This window comes from Gavia stellata, chromosome 7, assembly GCF_030936135.1.
Source record: "Gavia stellata isolate bGavSte3 chromosome 7, bGavSte3.hap2, whole genome shotgun sequence".
In the NCBI taxonomy this organism is placed as follows: Eukaryota; Metazoa; Chordata; class Aves; order Gaviiformes; family Gaviidae; genus Gavia; species Gavia stellata.
In genome coordinates, this window is record NC_082600.1 from 43609739 (window position 1) to 43622979 (window position 13241).

Below are 13241 nucleotides of genomic sequence, written 5' to 3' on the forward strand. Positions count from 1 at the left end.
GCTTTGCTGCCTGTTGAATCAGTGTGTAATCTGTTAGGAAAAGCAGGAAGTTACTTATCAGCTGGTCAGTACTGCCTTAAACACACATCTTTACTGCTACCCGTATTGCCTTACCACCTGTATTCATAGACTCATATCCACCTCCTCATATCAAGTCCTCACTTATGCCCAAGCATGCACAGAAAACCCTGCACTTCTCTGGTTGGATATATGAGGACAAAGTCACACGCCCTCCAAGCCTCTCTCAGATTACAGTACATCCTTTAACTGTCCAAAACATCACCCGTTTTGGCTGCAAATCCACTTGGACTCTTCCCATCTGGGCGACTCCTCTCTTTTCCCGTTCTCCATCTCCTTTTCTGCCCACGAAGAGTATGACCACTTCTACTTGCAAGGAAGATGATAGCGGGAAGTGTGGTGGTCCTTCAGGTCAAACTCATCATGGCCTTCCCTGAGAAGCAAACACAAAGTACAGTCAGAATTAAATACCCAGGCAGGGAATTCACCCCTAGCCACTGCAGCAGCTGTCTCCCAGCAGCCCTTAACTAGAAACCTATCCCAAGAGTTACCTGTGAGGACCTGACTGGCAGCCACGTGGACTGACTACTTGAGATATTTGCTTGTAACAGAAAGCTCTGAGGTGCTTTGTGGAAAGGTCTGCTCATCCTTGCCTGCTGGAATGGGAAATGACAATAGGTCCCTCTGTCTCTTTCCCTCTTTGAGAGATTCATGTAACTGGTGGCTCATTTTCAGCAGCGTGTCTGCAATTCCCACATTAGCAACTCCTGTGACAACAGTGAAAATGACAGTCTGCTCCACACAACTCTGAAAAATAGCTGTTGTGGGTAAAATGCAGTGTATTGGCAGCTGTCTTAACCATGCGCAGAAGCCGGCAGTGTTGAGTAAGACACAAGCTTGCATTTGCAGCATGCAACTGATACACTCACTCACCTGCCAGACTGCTGATTGTGCTTTTACTGATGTTTGTTGTCTGATACGTTTGTTTGGTTGGTTTGTTTTTAATCATCTAACATTGCCAGTCATATGTTTTCTTACTATTTTCATATGTTCTCCCCCACTCCATTTCCATCTCTCTACAAAAACATTTGCAGGAAATGAAAGAATATACACAAAAGCATCTCTTACTATCCCAACCAGATTCTTAGCATCCTGCTGTCTAAAAGTCATCCAGCACTGATCTGAGAACCCAGCCAACTACCCAATACTTTTGAGGCTTGAAAAAGAGAAGCCACACAAGCTGTGAGGAATAGCTTTGTATTCAAAGGAATTAACCCTCCAGATCTGAGACATGCAACTTTTTTGTCAAAAATCAAGCTACAGGTGTTTAAAAACAGAGACTATAGCTGCTGCAAGGCCTGACTGAGGAAAAAAGGCTCACCCATACATATTTCAACAAGTTTTTTTTTTATACGGTTTAAGACTGCAGAGTCTCAACTGAAGAAATGCCTCAGGAATTTATACTATCTGATCTCCCCTCTTATGGCACTCCAGCTCAGATCATCCATCAATGTCATTAACAAGTCACAGGAGTTGCTGAACAATGGTCTGACTTATCCCATCCCACGCAATGCAACACATCATCTGCTCCAGAGAACACTCAGACAATGTGCCCAAACATGCACTGGAGCAGTACAGACAGAACATTTCTGCCTAGGACCAGTTTAGTCCCTGAAGTCTGGCATAACTACTGATTGCACGAAGTATTTCAGCTTAGATCTGGGTTCCTCAAATCCTCCCTTCTACTGCCCGTTTTTCTGCTCAACAGGAAGAACAAACAAAAGCAGCCAAGCTTACCTGTGACCTGGCTCTCAGACTAAGAGGAATTGCATAGACCTACCTAAAACAGCGCTGGCAGTAGAGGTCCCCATCGCACCCGTGGCAGCGCAAAGTGGCATCTTCGTTGCAGATACAGCACCAGGGTAACTCATCCTCATCACTGTCACCTGCCCTGGCAAGAGCTGTGGTGGTTGGAGTCTGGCTCTAATTCACAAAGAAAACAGAAACACAGAATTCAAACCCCAGCAGAGACAATAGAGGACTTCCATTGTAATGCATGATGGCCACAACAACATGTCACATGGTCCATAGTTCACTTTCTGTTGATCCTAAGTCTGTGAGGTGAATTTGCATTGCCAAGAGATCAAGGATAGGTTCTATACATACCTAGATTGTTAAAATAAAAACCCAAGGTACTCCCTATCATTTGCTCATGAATCTATGTTGCTCGGAAGGTAAACAGGTATTGACCCTCATTTAGTGTCTACAGCAATATACACCAACATTGTCCATACTGTGTTACGAGCGTGAAGCCCAGATCTTCTGGCAGGCACCACAGCAATAGCAAGTGACTGACAATCCCTGCTGCAAAGGTAAGTGATCATCAGTTTTGCTGAAAGCAGTTATGTGGGAAGGGAAAGCACTGGGGAGGTGGGGGGTTGTTTTCTCCCTGTTATAGAAAGAAAACTGGGGACAAAGGAAGCGATTTGCCAAAAGGCCCCTACTATTGATTTGTAGCTGAGGTTGGGCCAAAAAGATCTTCTGAAATCATAATCTAAAATCTATCCATAAGGCCATCTATTGCCTCCTTCTGCTTTACAGAGAACTCTTGTGGAACTGAACAGCCATACATGCACTAGGACACAGTGCCTGCACACTGGCAAAGGCAGCTTCCTAACACAACAACAACAAGATGGCACTATCTTTTACATCAGTAATCCCAGATGCACAAGGTGGCATACCTATGAGATGGATGTTTTCAATAATGCTTACAATTAAATAATTTCTTCTACTGGGGACAGGCCTGTCAGGTCTCTGTGAGTCACAGGTCCATTTAATTCTTGTAATACACATTAGAGAAGGTGTATGTATTTCCATAATAGGCTGGAATCTGTTCTGAGCATGCGGTATCTTGTTACTAATTCCTTCCTCTGACGTTATATGAGAACACAGACAGTCAATTACTGTCTAGAGGTTCTATTCTGCACATGGTGAAAGCACTGGCAAACCTCCCACTCACCCTGGTTCAGGCTGTATAGTACTATACCGTGGCCTTCTTGGTCTAATTATATTGGTGAGTTAAAAATCCCTTCTCTAATATCCATCTTGCAAGGTCTCTGCTAACTCCTCTGGGTTTAGAGGACACCATCCCATTCAGCAGAAAATCAGCCTGAAAGGAATTGTATTCCAGGGAGCAATTCCTTTTAAAAGTACAAGGATGACTCACAGCTGTACTCAGGGCTGGTCAGCCTTGCAGAAGCCACTCAGCTTGTCTGCTCTGGAGAAGCTGGTTGGTTTTTTTTTTTCTGCATCAAGCCTAGGATACAGCAAACTTTTGCTGCAGAACTGTACTCTCCCGAGACCCTGGAACATGTCATTTCAAGAGATCCTGACCAACTCACTGACCTTTTGCTTTGCTTTCTTATGCAGGTTCTGTTGCGAGGGTTCTGGTTGGGTGGTCTGATCTGGAGGAATGTTGAATCCACTTGCTTCATCCAGGGCTGCTTCCTCTGTGAGCTGGTAACAGCAGAAAGCAAGAAGCCTCTTGTTTCAAACACAGTTGGGAGCCTCATTCCAGGCTCTAAACCTCCTGCCCTTCTCCTTGCTCTCATGCAGTAACAGGAGATGACAAGTCTGAATACATCTGGTGTTATCCAGACAGATGTGAGCTTGCTCTGTCTGCGCTCTGAACACTGTGTGTACATTGTGAACAGCCAGCATAGCAGCAGGGGCCTTCAGCTAACACACTCTGCTTTGCAGTGCAGCTATCAGCAGACCCTCAACATCATGCTAATCACGCGCACGTGGTCTGTAATCAGGCAGAAACAGACAGAAAGCTCATGTCTGCCTGCAAGATAATTCATAGACATTTTAGAGAGAAATCTAGGCATAAGCTGCGCTAAACAGCACACATCTCATCATCCATGTTCTAGCTGGGTGGGGGAAAAGATGAAACAAGCAGTAAGGAAGTACCAGCAGAGTGGGATTGGTGAGGAGACACACACCACAAGAGACACTAAGCATGAATGAGAAAGACAATGTGACAGACTACAAGTAATGTTGCCAATCGCCTGTAGCTGAATGGCCCATGGAAGCTAGCACTGGAAAAGCACTAGGAGGGGAAGGAATGAAACTCTGCCCAGGAACAGAAACACATCCTTTGCACGCTCAACAGGTCAACATACACACTTGGGAATAATTGAGAGGAAGATAAACGAGGCCACAGCTGCCACTTCTGACCTGTTTTAGCACTCTGCAAATGGCTTCCTCCTCAGCCACTTCCTCATCACTGTCAGGGAGTTTATAGGTTTCCAGTGTAACTGCAGGAGTAAGAGACAGGAGACTGTAACCCACACCTGCCTCAAACCTTGTGCCCACTTACGTGTCAGAGACAATCCTTTGTGGTATGAGCTGGTTTTGGCACAGACAGATCCTTTTCAGATGGGGACTCCTCAAAAAGGGCTTTACTGTTTGTTTTTAATATTGGAAGAGGGAAGGAAAAAATCCCCACCAAAAATAGAGCTTTGCTTTTAAAAGCTTTGTTAACCTCACCAGAGCATGCTAGAATTATCTCAAAGAAGGGTGCAAGACAAAACTGTCTGACCTTACAGCTCCAGCCTTTTCCCTCAACTAAGAACTTTCATACTGATTTCTTGATGAACCAACCTGTACAACTTTACAGGACAGAACCAAATCTCAGTCTGTTTCTTGCAGAACAGAGGAATTAAATGGATAAACGCCTCTCAGAAAACAAAATTACTCTGTCACAGGAACTTGGTTCCTCTCTTGACACTGTATTCTTGTCTGTGACCCACCTTTCTCTGGGTCCTCGCCTCTGAGCACTGCTAGTCTCTTGGCAACTTGTAGGATCTTTTCCTGCCTAGTGTTCTCTTCCCGCAGCTCAGCAGCAGCTTCTGCCAGAAGTTTATTCTTCTCTTCCTCTAGCTGTTTTGGGTCCAGATTTGCAGGGCAAACACAATCTTCACTTTCCCGATTGAGATCATTCAAACTTTGGCTACTAACAGCTGCAAATAGACACACAGAACATGCTGGTGACTCAGCAGCAATGTTCCTTGGGCACAGACAACATGACTAAAGCAATGGTATGAGAGCAGCTTGCTGCTCTCCATTAATCTTGGTAATAATGGGAGAAGGCATGCCACAGTAGGATCCGCACTGCACATGAAGAGAAGAAAGTGAGCTAATCTGTGGTTTACAGTGAGATTACAGAGAAAGCACTGCAGCTAGTAAGATAATGGTATCCCAGATTCTGATGTTTTGTAACAGAGCACAGGTGTGTTAGGAGTAGCAACAGCTCCTCCCCAGGGAAGGGTCACCTTAGAGAAACAGAGAGGAGCAATCTGAATAATGCAACCCTGAGAAGAAGGAACCATCTCCCAGGCAAAGACAACAAGACCCAGTATGGAGCCAGATGGCTGCTCTTGGTCCGTTTGGGAGTCATAAGGAGGAGATAAGGACAAAGTGGACACCCAACTCACCTGTAAGCTAGATAGGGAGGCACATATTCCCTTCTCACTACAGCACACACATTATTAGACAGAAACAGGTCTTTGGAAGCCAAAATAGATACCTTGAGGCTGGACTCTTGGTCTGTAATGCTCGTCAATGGCAACTTCCTCAGACAGTTGAGTTAACAGGTCATCTGTCTGCTGGACCAGACTTCTGGTATCAGGAGGTTGGTGTACCTAAGAAACAAGGAGGGCATGGGAAAAGGCAAATGGGAGGAAAGCAGCATACTCAGTCAGAGGAAAAGTTTGGTAACCAAGATCACCCTAGGTGGGAGCAGCATAAAAAGATGCATCCACTGATCTTAAGAGTCTCAGCTTACGGTTATCTGGTATAAGACTTTCAGGGCTTCATTCTCAGAGGTGCAGAATGCGCACAACTCTAAAAGCAGTCAATCAAACACGGCAAAGTGGTGCTGAATATATAGGAGTCCATGCTGCTGGATCCCAATCCCAGCTCTGCCACTACCTCCAATGTAAATAAAGTGCCATTCTCAACAGTGTCAGCCAGCAGCCCGCTGAAGCCTATGATAACAGCTGGGTGTGCAGCACTGCTGAAAAAGGAGCATGAGGAAACAATTTCTCGGGGACAAGATCATTCATATAGGCTTTGAAGGCATATATCCAACGCATTCCCCTGCAGTCTCAGACTAACCACTCTGTGCTTCCATTTCTGGAATAATTAATAGGATTTTGCCCAGCTGGGATGCAGTAACAAGTACAAGATACAATTAGAAGGTAGGGCTGGTAAGCCCCAAACCCAGACAAACAGCTCTGAAAAAATATCAGACCACTTAGGTATACAAATGGGTTGAGAGGGAAAAACTTAGCATCTATTGTTAAAATAAATACAGGAACTATATTTGACATAAAGGAACATACTGCATTCAAACTGAAGCAGTGAACTGGTAAAGGCTGGCCATTTGCTCCTGGAGTAATGACAGAAACAGGAAACGGAGATTTCTGAAGGGAGCCACTGGACACAAAAAAGCTGAAGAGGGAAGAACAGCCACCATGCTGGGACACCAGTTACTGTGTCAGCTCAGAACACATTGCTGGCTAAAGAGCTGAGAGAGCTTACAGGTCTGGGAGCCTGGGAAGGAGGATCTCTCCCCTGCAGGACAGCCAACCGGTCCTCCATTTCCTGTGTGGATGGAACAGGTCCCCAGCAGTCCTCCTTCAGGGCAGCCAGCCTGGCTTCGATCTCAGCCTGAGTAGGGATGGACTCTGCAATTCAGAACAACCCAAGGGAGGAGATTAATCTGTTACTGAAAACAAAAGGCTTCAAATTTTTTTTTTCTTAAAATTGTATTCCTTTCTGGAATCCAACTCTGAACACCTGAGCAAAAACCTCTCTCAGCCCCTGACGTAAATGAGGGGTCATACTGAAGTGACTCAGAGACTACCCTAATGCTAACTGCTATCCTTTTCTTCCAAGTCCTTGTCTCCTTGACAGTTTATCTCCTAGCCATAAGGCGAGTATTAGGGTAATGTCATTCGGCAATCAGCTGACTCGGGATACTAGGGACAGACAGAGAAATAAGTGTCATTTAGGCAGTACAGTCCATTGCTTCCACATCTCTTAATGTAATCCTAAGGCACATCAGACTGATACCCTCCCCTGCCACATAACAGAACAAGAGGCAATGGCCTCAAGTTGCATCAGGGGAGGTTTAGATTGGATATTAGGAAAAATTTCTTCACTGAAAGAGTTATCAAGCATTGGAACAGGCTTCCCAGGAAAGTAGTTGAGTCACCATCCTTGGAGGTATTTACAAGATGTGTAGATGTGGCACTTGGGGACATGGTTTAGTGGGGGACTTGGTAGCATTAGGTTTACGGTTGGACTTGATGATCTTAAAGGTCTTTTCCAACCTAAATGATTCTATGATAATCAGGTAACCACTCTGCAGTGTGTCCTTTCCCTTTTAGAGATCACATATAATTTTTTAAATAGTTTATTCTCCCATAAGCACCACAAGGCTGTCCCGGAACCTGATGGCTGTGGACTGGGATGACAGTCCCTTTTCTCCTCTGTGAGACAAGGCTGGCCAGAACATAATCTCACAGAGACTGGTACTGCTGTTCCCTGGGTCAGCAACCCACAGGAAACCTTCTGCAAAGTAGTTTGGGCAAAGACCACTCCTATTGGGCTTGACACAAACTTTTACCCCAAACAATGGCAAATGAGCAAGTGATTTTAGAGGTAAGATACTGCCCCCAAACTGTGAAGCAGTTTCAAGGGAAACCCCAAGAAGCAAAAAGAAACTGGAACATAAATTTAAAATCATTTTAGAATCTGATCATTGTGGCAGCAGGATGTGGATTCTCTGTCCAATTTTAACCCTTCAATTCCCTAAAAAGGCAGGTTCTGAACGCCCAGCACTTCTCTCTCCCTCCAGGTTCCATGTTTCCCAAGTAGCAGTGTTCCCACCCAAGGTATCTCCGGTATCCCCCAAAACTCACTTGGTCTCCTTTCCTCCCTGAGCCTCTCCAGTCTCTCTGCAATAGCTCTATCCTCTTTTGAGAGCCCCTGGTATCTGGAGCCTGCTTGACCTGGGGATTTTGCAGCTGCCTTCTGTTGTTCTTTCAGCTGGTTTTGCTTAGCCTCAAAAGCTGCTACACGCCTGTGACAAAGATGGAAAAAGACATGACAATTGAGAACAGAGGTTTAAACCCTGAGATATGAAAACATCCGCTGTGAACCCAGCAGGCTATTTGAAGAATGTCGGTGTAGAACAGAACAGAAACCACTCCTTCCTGTACCAGGCTCTCCCATATCAGCACAATGAGGTACTCCCAAGAGTAAGGAAAACCTTAGCTCACAGGAGCAGCACACCTGGCACCGTTTCCAAGGAGACAAGGAACATTTCACCACCAGGTTCCTGTTTGCAAGCCAACCCGGATCAGTCACAGATAAAGGCTGGCAGGTGGCTGTTCAGGAGTCTATTCAAAAGAGCACACACCTCACTCCCCCAAACAAATAAACAAAAAACCCAAACAACAAAACAAAAGCCCCATCCTTAATCTAATTCTGAACAAGCAAATACCCACATCACAACCCCCACTTTTGCTGGTCTCTATAGGGGACAAGGAGTGAGGGCCTGAAAGGCTACTCTGCAGCAGAAACAACTGTCTGATTGGCAAATGCAACTCACTTTTTGTAGTTTTCTGGTGGCGACCATTTTGCTGAACTGCTTTGAGATCCCTCTCTGGAAGACAAAAACAACGATTTCTCTGAACTCAAGGTACTGGCACTGCTTCAGTCATCTAGGTTCTCAACTCAAAAGGAATCAGTATACATTTCTCGACCTCCTGGTACAGCCCCTTTCATAACCTCATTAATAGGGACAGCAATCAGCTTATGGAAGGGATTAAGATAATATAGCTGCCTGGGACAGCAGGGGACTTCTTTTCTAGTTCTTTGGTCCTTTGTTCTGCATCTGGACAAAATGTGATTTAATATGGTCACCAGTGACCCAAAGAGGGAGGAGCTGAAATACCGTTGCCTCCCACAGCCTGCACCTTCCCACTCAGAGAGCAGATAGAGCGTAGTTAGGTAAGACTCCCAGTGCAATTAGCTTCCATGCAGCAGAACACTCTGAAAGGAGCTGTGGCACGCAACAAGCACAGAATTATATAATGCACAAGCTAAACAAAACGTTACAAGAATTATTATATAACCACCAGTATCATAATGACATCTTCTAGGACGCTTGAACACTGCACAACACAAACACATCTTGTGTAACTATCTTCTCCTTTGCTGTATTCAGGCTGAGCTGCTAAACTACACACTTATGTAAGGCAGTTCGCATATTTTATTCATTCTTAGAAGTCACAGCTACAAACACATCTGCGCTGTGCTAAGGCCTGTATAGTAACAAATGAATGCAACACTGTCAGACCACTTTCCAGTTCTAAGGTTTCAGTTCTGAAAGCTATTTGCATGAAGAACAACAATATATGCAGCTTACAGAGCTGCAGCCTACATGCATTATCTACCTGCTATCCAGTCAGGAAGGATATTTTTCAGCTGTAACTCTATAGTACTGACATTAAACAGATGAGAAAAAAACCCAAAAGAAACATGGAGAAAGGCTGCCCTGTTTTCTTAATGGCTTTGGAGTTGTAAATGGAAATCAGAAAATTTCAAAACTGAAAGACTGAATACTGTATTTTCACTCTCAATAGCTCACACTGTTTTCATAAGCCAGTGCTTCTGAAATGAAGACTTCTGCTAATGAGAGGCTATTCTCCTTTAGACACCTGCAGAGCCAGGAAATTCCCCACTTGCTGGTGAAAATTCCTTGCTATAGGAGAGAAGTGAGGAACAGAGATAAGAGAAATGCAAGGGAAGGAAGAGGACACAGAGAATTGGCTGAGAGAGGGTTTCTGGTGTACACTTATGCTCGTGTTACTTGTTCATGTGTATAACCCATACTGCTACTGAATTACTTTTTTTTTTTTATGTTCAACAGGCAATCTACAGGTTATGTTTGCAAATATTTTTTTTTCTTTTTAAAGCAAACCGATTTTATGCCTTAAAATTTTAAGTCTAAAATTTTAAGCTACACACAGCAGAGACCCCTCAACAATGAGGATTTGTGTCACTGTTTGCCCACAAAGGTAGTTACACTTTGAACATCTTATTGTCAGGCCGTTCAACTACTACACATCTGAAAAGTCTGTCAGTGCTTTCAAACGGGCTTAGATTTCTGGGCAATAACACAGCGGGGCTTAACCTGGTCCCATCTAGCTAAGGTATCCACAGGCATTCAGTGTCCATTCATGAAGATTTAAACCTGGTTCTTTCAGACTACTCTGTCACCACAGAGAACAGCCTCACAAATCCTAATTCCTATTTTTGGACTGCACAGCTCATGTAACGGCAGTTCAGTTACGGCCTGGCTTGAAACTCCAGGGTACAGGCAGTGTGCACACACAAGCGCAAGGCATAGCTCTCACACAGAAATCTGCAACACAACATTGGGATGCAAAATGAAGAAACAAAGCAGGACATTGTCTTTGGGTGAAGAAACACTCCTGTCTTACCCAGTTAGTTTTCCGTGACACTGCTTGCACACCTTCTGCTGAGTGCTTCCACAGCGGGGAACAACAGCACTGAAGCTAAGGCAGCCTGAGCAGAATGACCGTCCACAGTTTTTGCACCCACACTGCAGAGATACAAGAGAGGGGCAGGACAGAGTCTCAGCACCTAGTCACCATGCACACCCCATTGCTCTGGCTGGCCATATGCAGGAACAATGCCCGTGCCAAGGTGCACTAAAAATAACGGTGGGGTTAGGCTGATTTTTAAAAGGACTGTACCACTAGCTGCTGCTGAAGATATGGAGACTTTCAAGAGCCTTTAAGCACATAACTCCTGCTAGAAGCAGAGACACCATTTCATCCCATAGTATAACAGAGCGTGTATGTGGGGAACTCCCTGAGACAATGACCGAATATTGGATTAGAGGAATGACATCTAATGACGATTTTTTTTTCCTTTTTTTTTTTTTTTCAGTGACCGCACATATTTAAAGACATAGGCACCAGGAGAGCTCAGTAAGCAAGCAAGCAACGCTACGAAGCTGGCCGGGAAGCGTGCCCCGGCGCCGGGAAAGGCGAACTTCCCGCTTCCCGCTCAGGCCCTCGCACTGCGGGGGAAGCGCCCGCAGGACCGGCCGGGCTCCGCCTCGCAGCCGCTCCCGACCCCCCTCAGCCGGACTTGCCTCTTTCTTGAAGACAGAGAACTTGGACGCACACCCGTAGCACCGTCTATCCATGGCGCTACCGGAGACGCGGCCGCCGCCCGGGCCCTGCCCGGCGCTCAGGCACGGCGCTGCGCCCCCGCTATGCCAAGCTCCATAGTTCCCCCTCCACACCCCGGATCTTTCTTTAACTGCCGGCGGAGGCAAAGCGCGGCACCGAGCCGACGCTATCCGTAACGGGAAGGGCGAGACACCGGCCCCCCGCCCCTCACACACCGAGCCGGTGCCGCACGGCACCACGCCCCGCCACGGCGCACGGCCCGACGGGAGTTGTAGTCCTTCGAGCCGCCCTCCTCGCCTCCAGCCGCCAGGCGGCACTCCGCGGATAAACTACACTGCCCAGAGCTCCGCGCCGCGCCCGGCGCCGGGCCTGCCGGGAGCGACCTGTCGCCGTTGGGGACCTGAAAACATCCGGCTCTGCCGCGCGATGCATTGTGGTACCTGTAGTCTGGTGCCGCTGCCCCGGCCAGGGAAGACTCCATTTCCCGGCAGGCAGCGCGCCGGGCGAGCGGGCCGGGGAGCGCGGCGGCGGGGCTGAGGTGATGGTCAGCTTCTGGCGGTCGACTGGTGGGCCCCGTACGCCCTGCGGTGGGTCGGGGAGGAGGGGGGCCCCGCAGCGCCTCTCCCCTGCGCCCCTCGTCGCTAGGAGGGCACCCAGGGCGGCCGGCCCGCCGCCACGGTGTGGGCGCCGCCTCAGCCTCCCAGCCCCTCGGGCCCCTTGCCCCGGCCTAGCTCGCTTTCTGGGATGTTCGCTGTTCCCACAGTAGAGAAAGGCATTGCCACTTCTGAGGTGGGAGAGGGAGGACCGGCGGGCTGGGTGCTTCGTTGGTTTCTTGTTAGGTAGTTAAGCAATTGCTTACAGCAGTTTCACAGAATCACTAAGGTTGGAAAAGAGCTGTAAGATCATCAAGTCCAACCATTAACCCAACACCACCATGCCCACTAAACCATGTCCTGCAGTGCCACGTCCACACATTCCTTGAACACCTCTGGTGATGGTGACTCCACCGCTTCCCTGGGCAGCCTGTTCCAGTACTTCACCACTCTCTCAGTAAAGAAATTTTTCCTAATATCCAGCCTAAACCTCCCTTGGCGCAACTTGAGGCCATTTCCTCTTGTCCTGTCGCTAGTCACTTGGGAGAAGAGACCAGCACCCACCTCTCCGCAACCCCCTTTCAGTATGGCATCGCTGCGCCAGACACAGTTAGTAGGATGTTGCATTTTTGCCCATTAGCTGTCATTTTGTCATAAGACAAAAAGTGTATTCTCTAATGCTGACAGGGTTGCACCCAAGTTACTCTGTTTTTGTGTCTTAAACCTATAGTGAGATCCTGGTCCAGAAGAGCATGAAATCAGCTGAACTGTAAAACTCCAGTTATCCCCAGCCAATACTTCTGCCAGTGTTTGTTTGCGTGCCTTCAGAAGGCAACGTTCTACAGTGTTTGCAAAAAAAAAAGTCACTGAGTGTAGTTCTAGGTTCCCATGAGTCATCTTGTTAATTGTGTGGGTTTGCAATTACATTTTGCATTTTTCCAGCTTAATAGATAAGTAAGTCCACACTGTAAAGATCTACATAATTAAATTAGGAAACTGACTGATGTATTCAAGCAAGTAAGACTCATTAGTATCTGAACAAAGCTAAATGCAAAGGAAAAAGATTGGAAAGGAAAAGAGGAAAGCCCCTCTCATGCTTTCAGGTCTTTTTAATGGTAAAGAACATTAGCAAGACAACTGTATAAAACTTGGAAGCTAAACTTTGCACCCGTCCAGCAATTGTATTGGAGACCACCTGGAAATTCCAGGTACTGTAAGCATAAAGCAGGGAATTGTGATAAATATAAAACAGAATTGACTCAAATAAAAGACTTCATTTGATGTTGTCTTTGCTATCGAGCTGGTCAATGGGAAAAGAGAAAGAGAAAAT

The 13241-nt window shown here is 46.5% G+C and overlaps 1 protein-coding gene across 1 annotated transcript; it reads right to left on the reverse strand.

Moving 5' to 3' along the window:
• On the reverse strand, positions 1 to 11332 carry ZFYVE19 (zinc finger FYVE-type containing 19). Its single transcript, XM_059819731.1, has 11 exons — positions 11279 to 11332; positions 10599 to 10720; positions 8702 to 8755; positions 8010 to 8170; positions 6625 to 6770; positions 5609 to 5723; positions 4833 to 5042; positions 4258 to 4337; positions 3424 to 3534; positions 1859 to 2001; positions 1 to 451 (listed from the first exon to the last, which is right to left on the reverse strand). The coding sequence occupies exons 1-11, from the start codon at positions 11330 to 11332 to the stop codon at positions 385 to 387; spliced, it is 1263 nt and encodes a 420-aa protein (XP_059675714.1). The 3' UTR covers positions 1 to 384.
• Between the last annotated feature and the right edge of the window lie 1909 nt (positions 11333 to 13241).

Excerpts from the sequence above, each read along its gene's own strand:
- ZFYVE19 (XM_059819731.1), bottom strand. The coding sequence starts at position 11,332 with ATGGATAGACGGTGCTACGGGTGTGCGTCCAAGTTCTCTGTCTTCAAG. Across the intron at positions 4,338-4,832 it reads AGGCGAGGACCCAGAGAAAG|TTACACTGGAAACCTATAAA; the intron begins GTGGGTCACAGA and ends TTACTCCTGCAG. Across the intron at positions 452-1,858 it reads TACTGCCAGCGCTGTTTTAG|GGAAGGCCATGATGAGTTTG; the intron begins GTAGGTCTATGC and ends TTTGCTTCTCAG.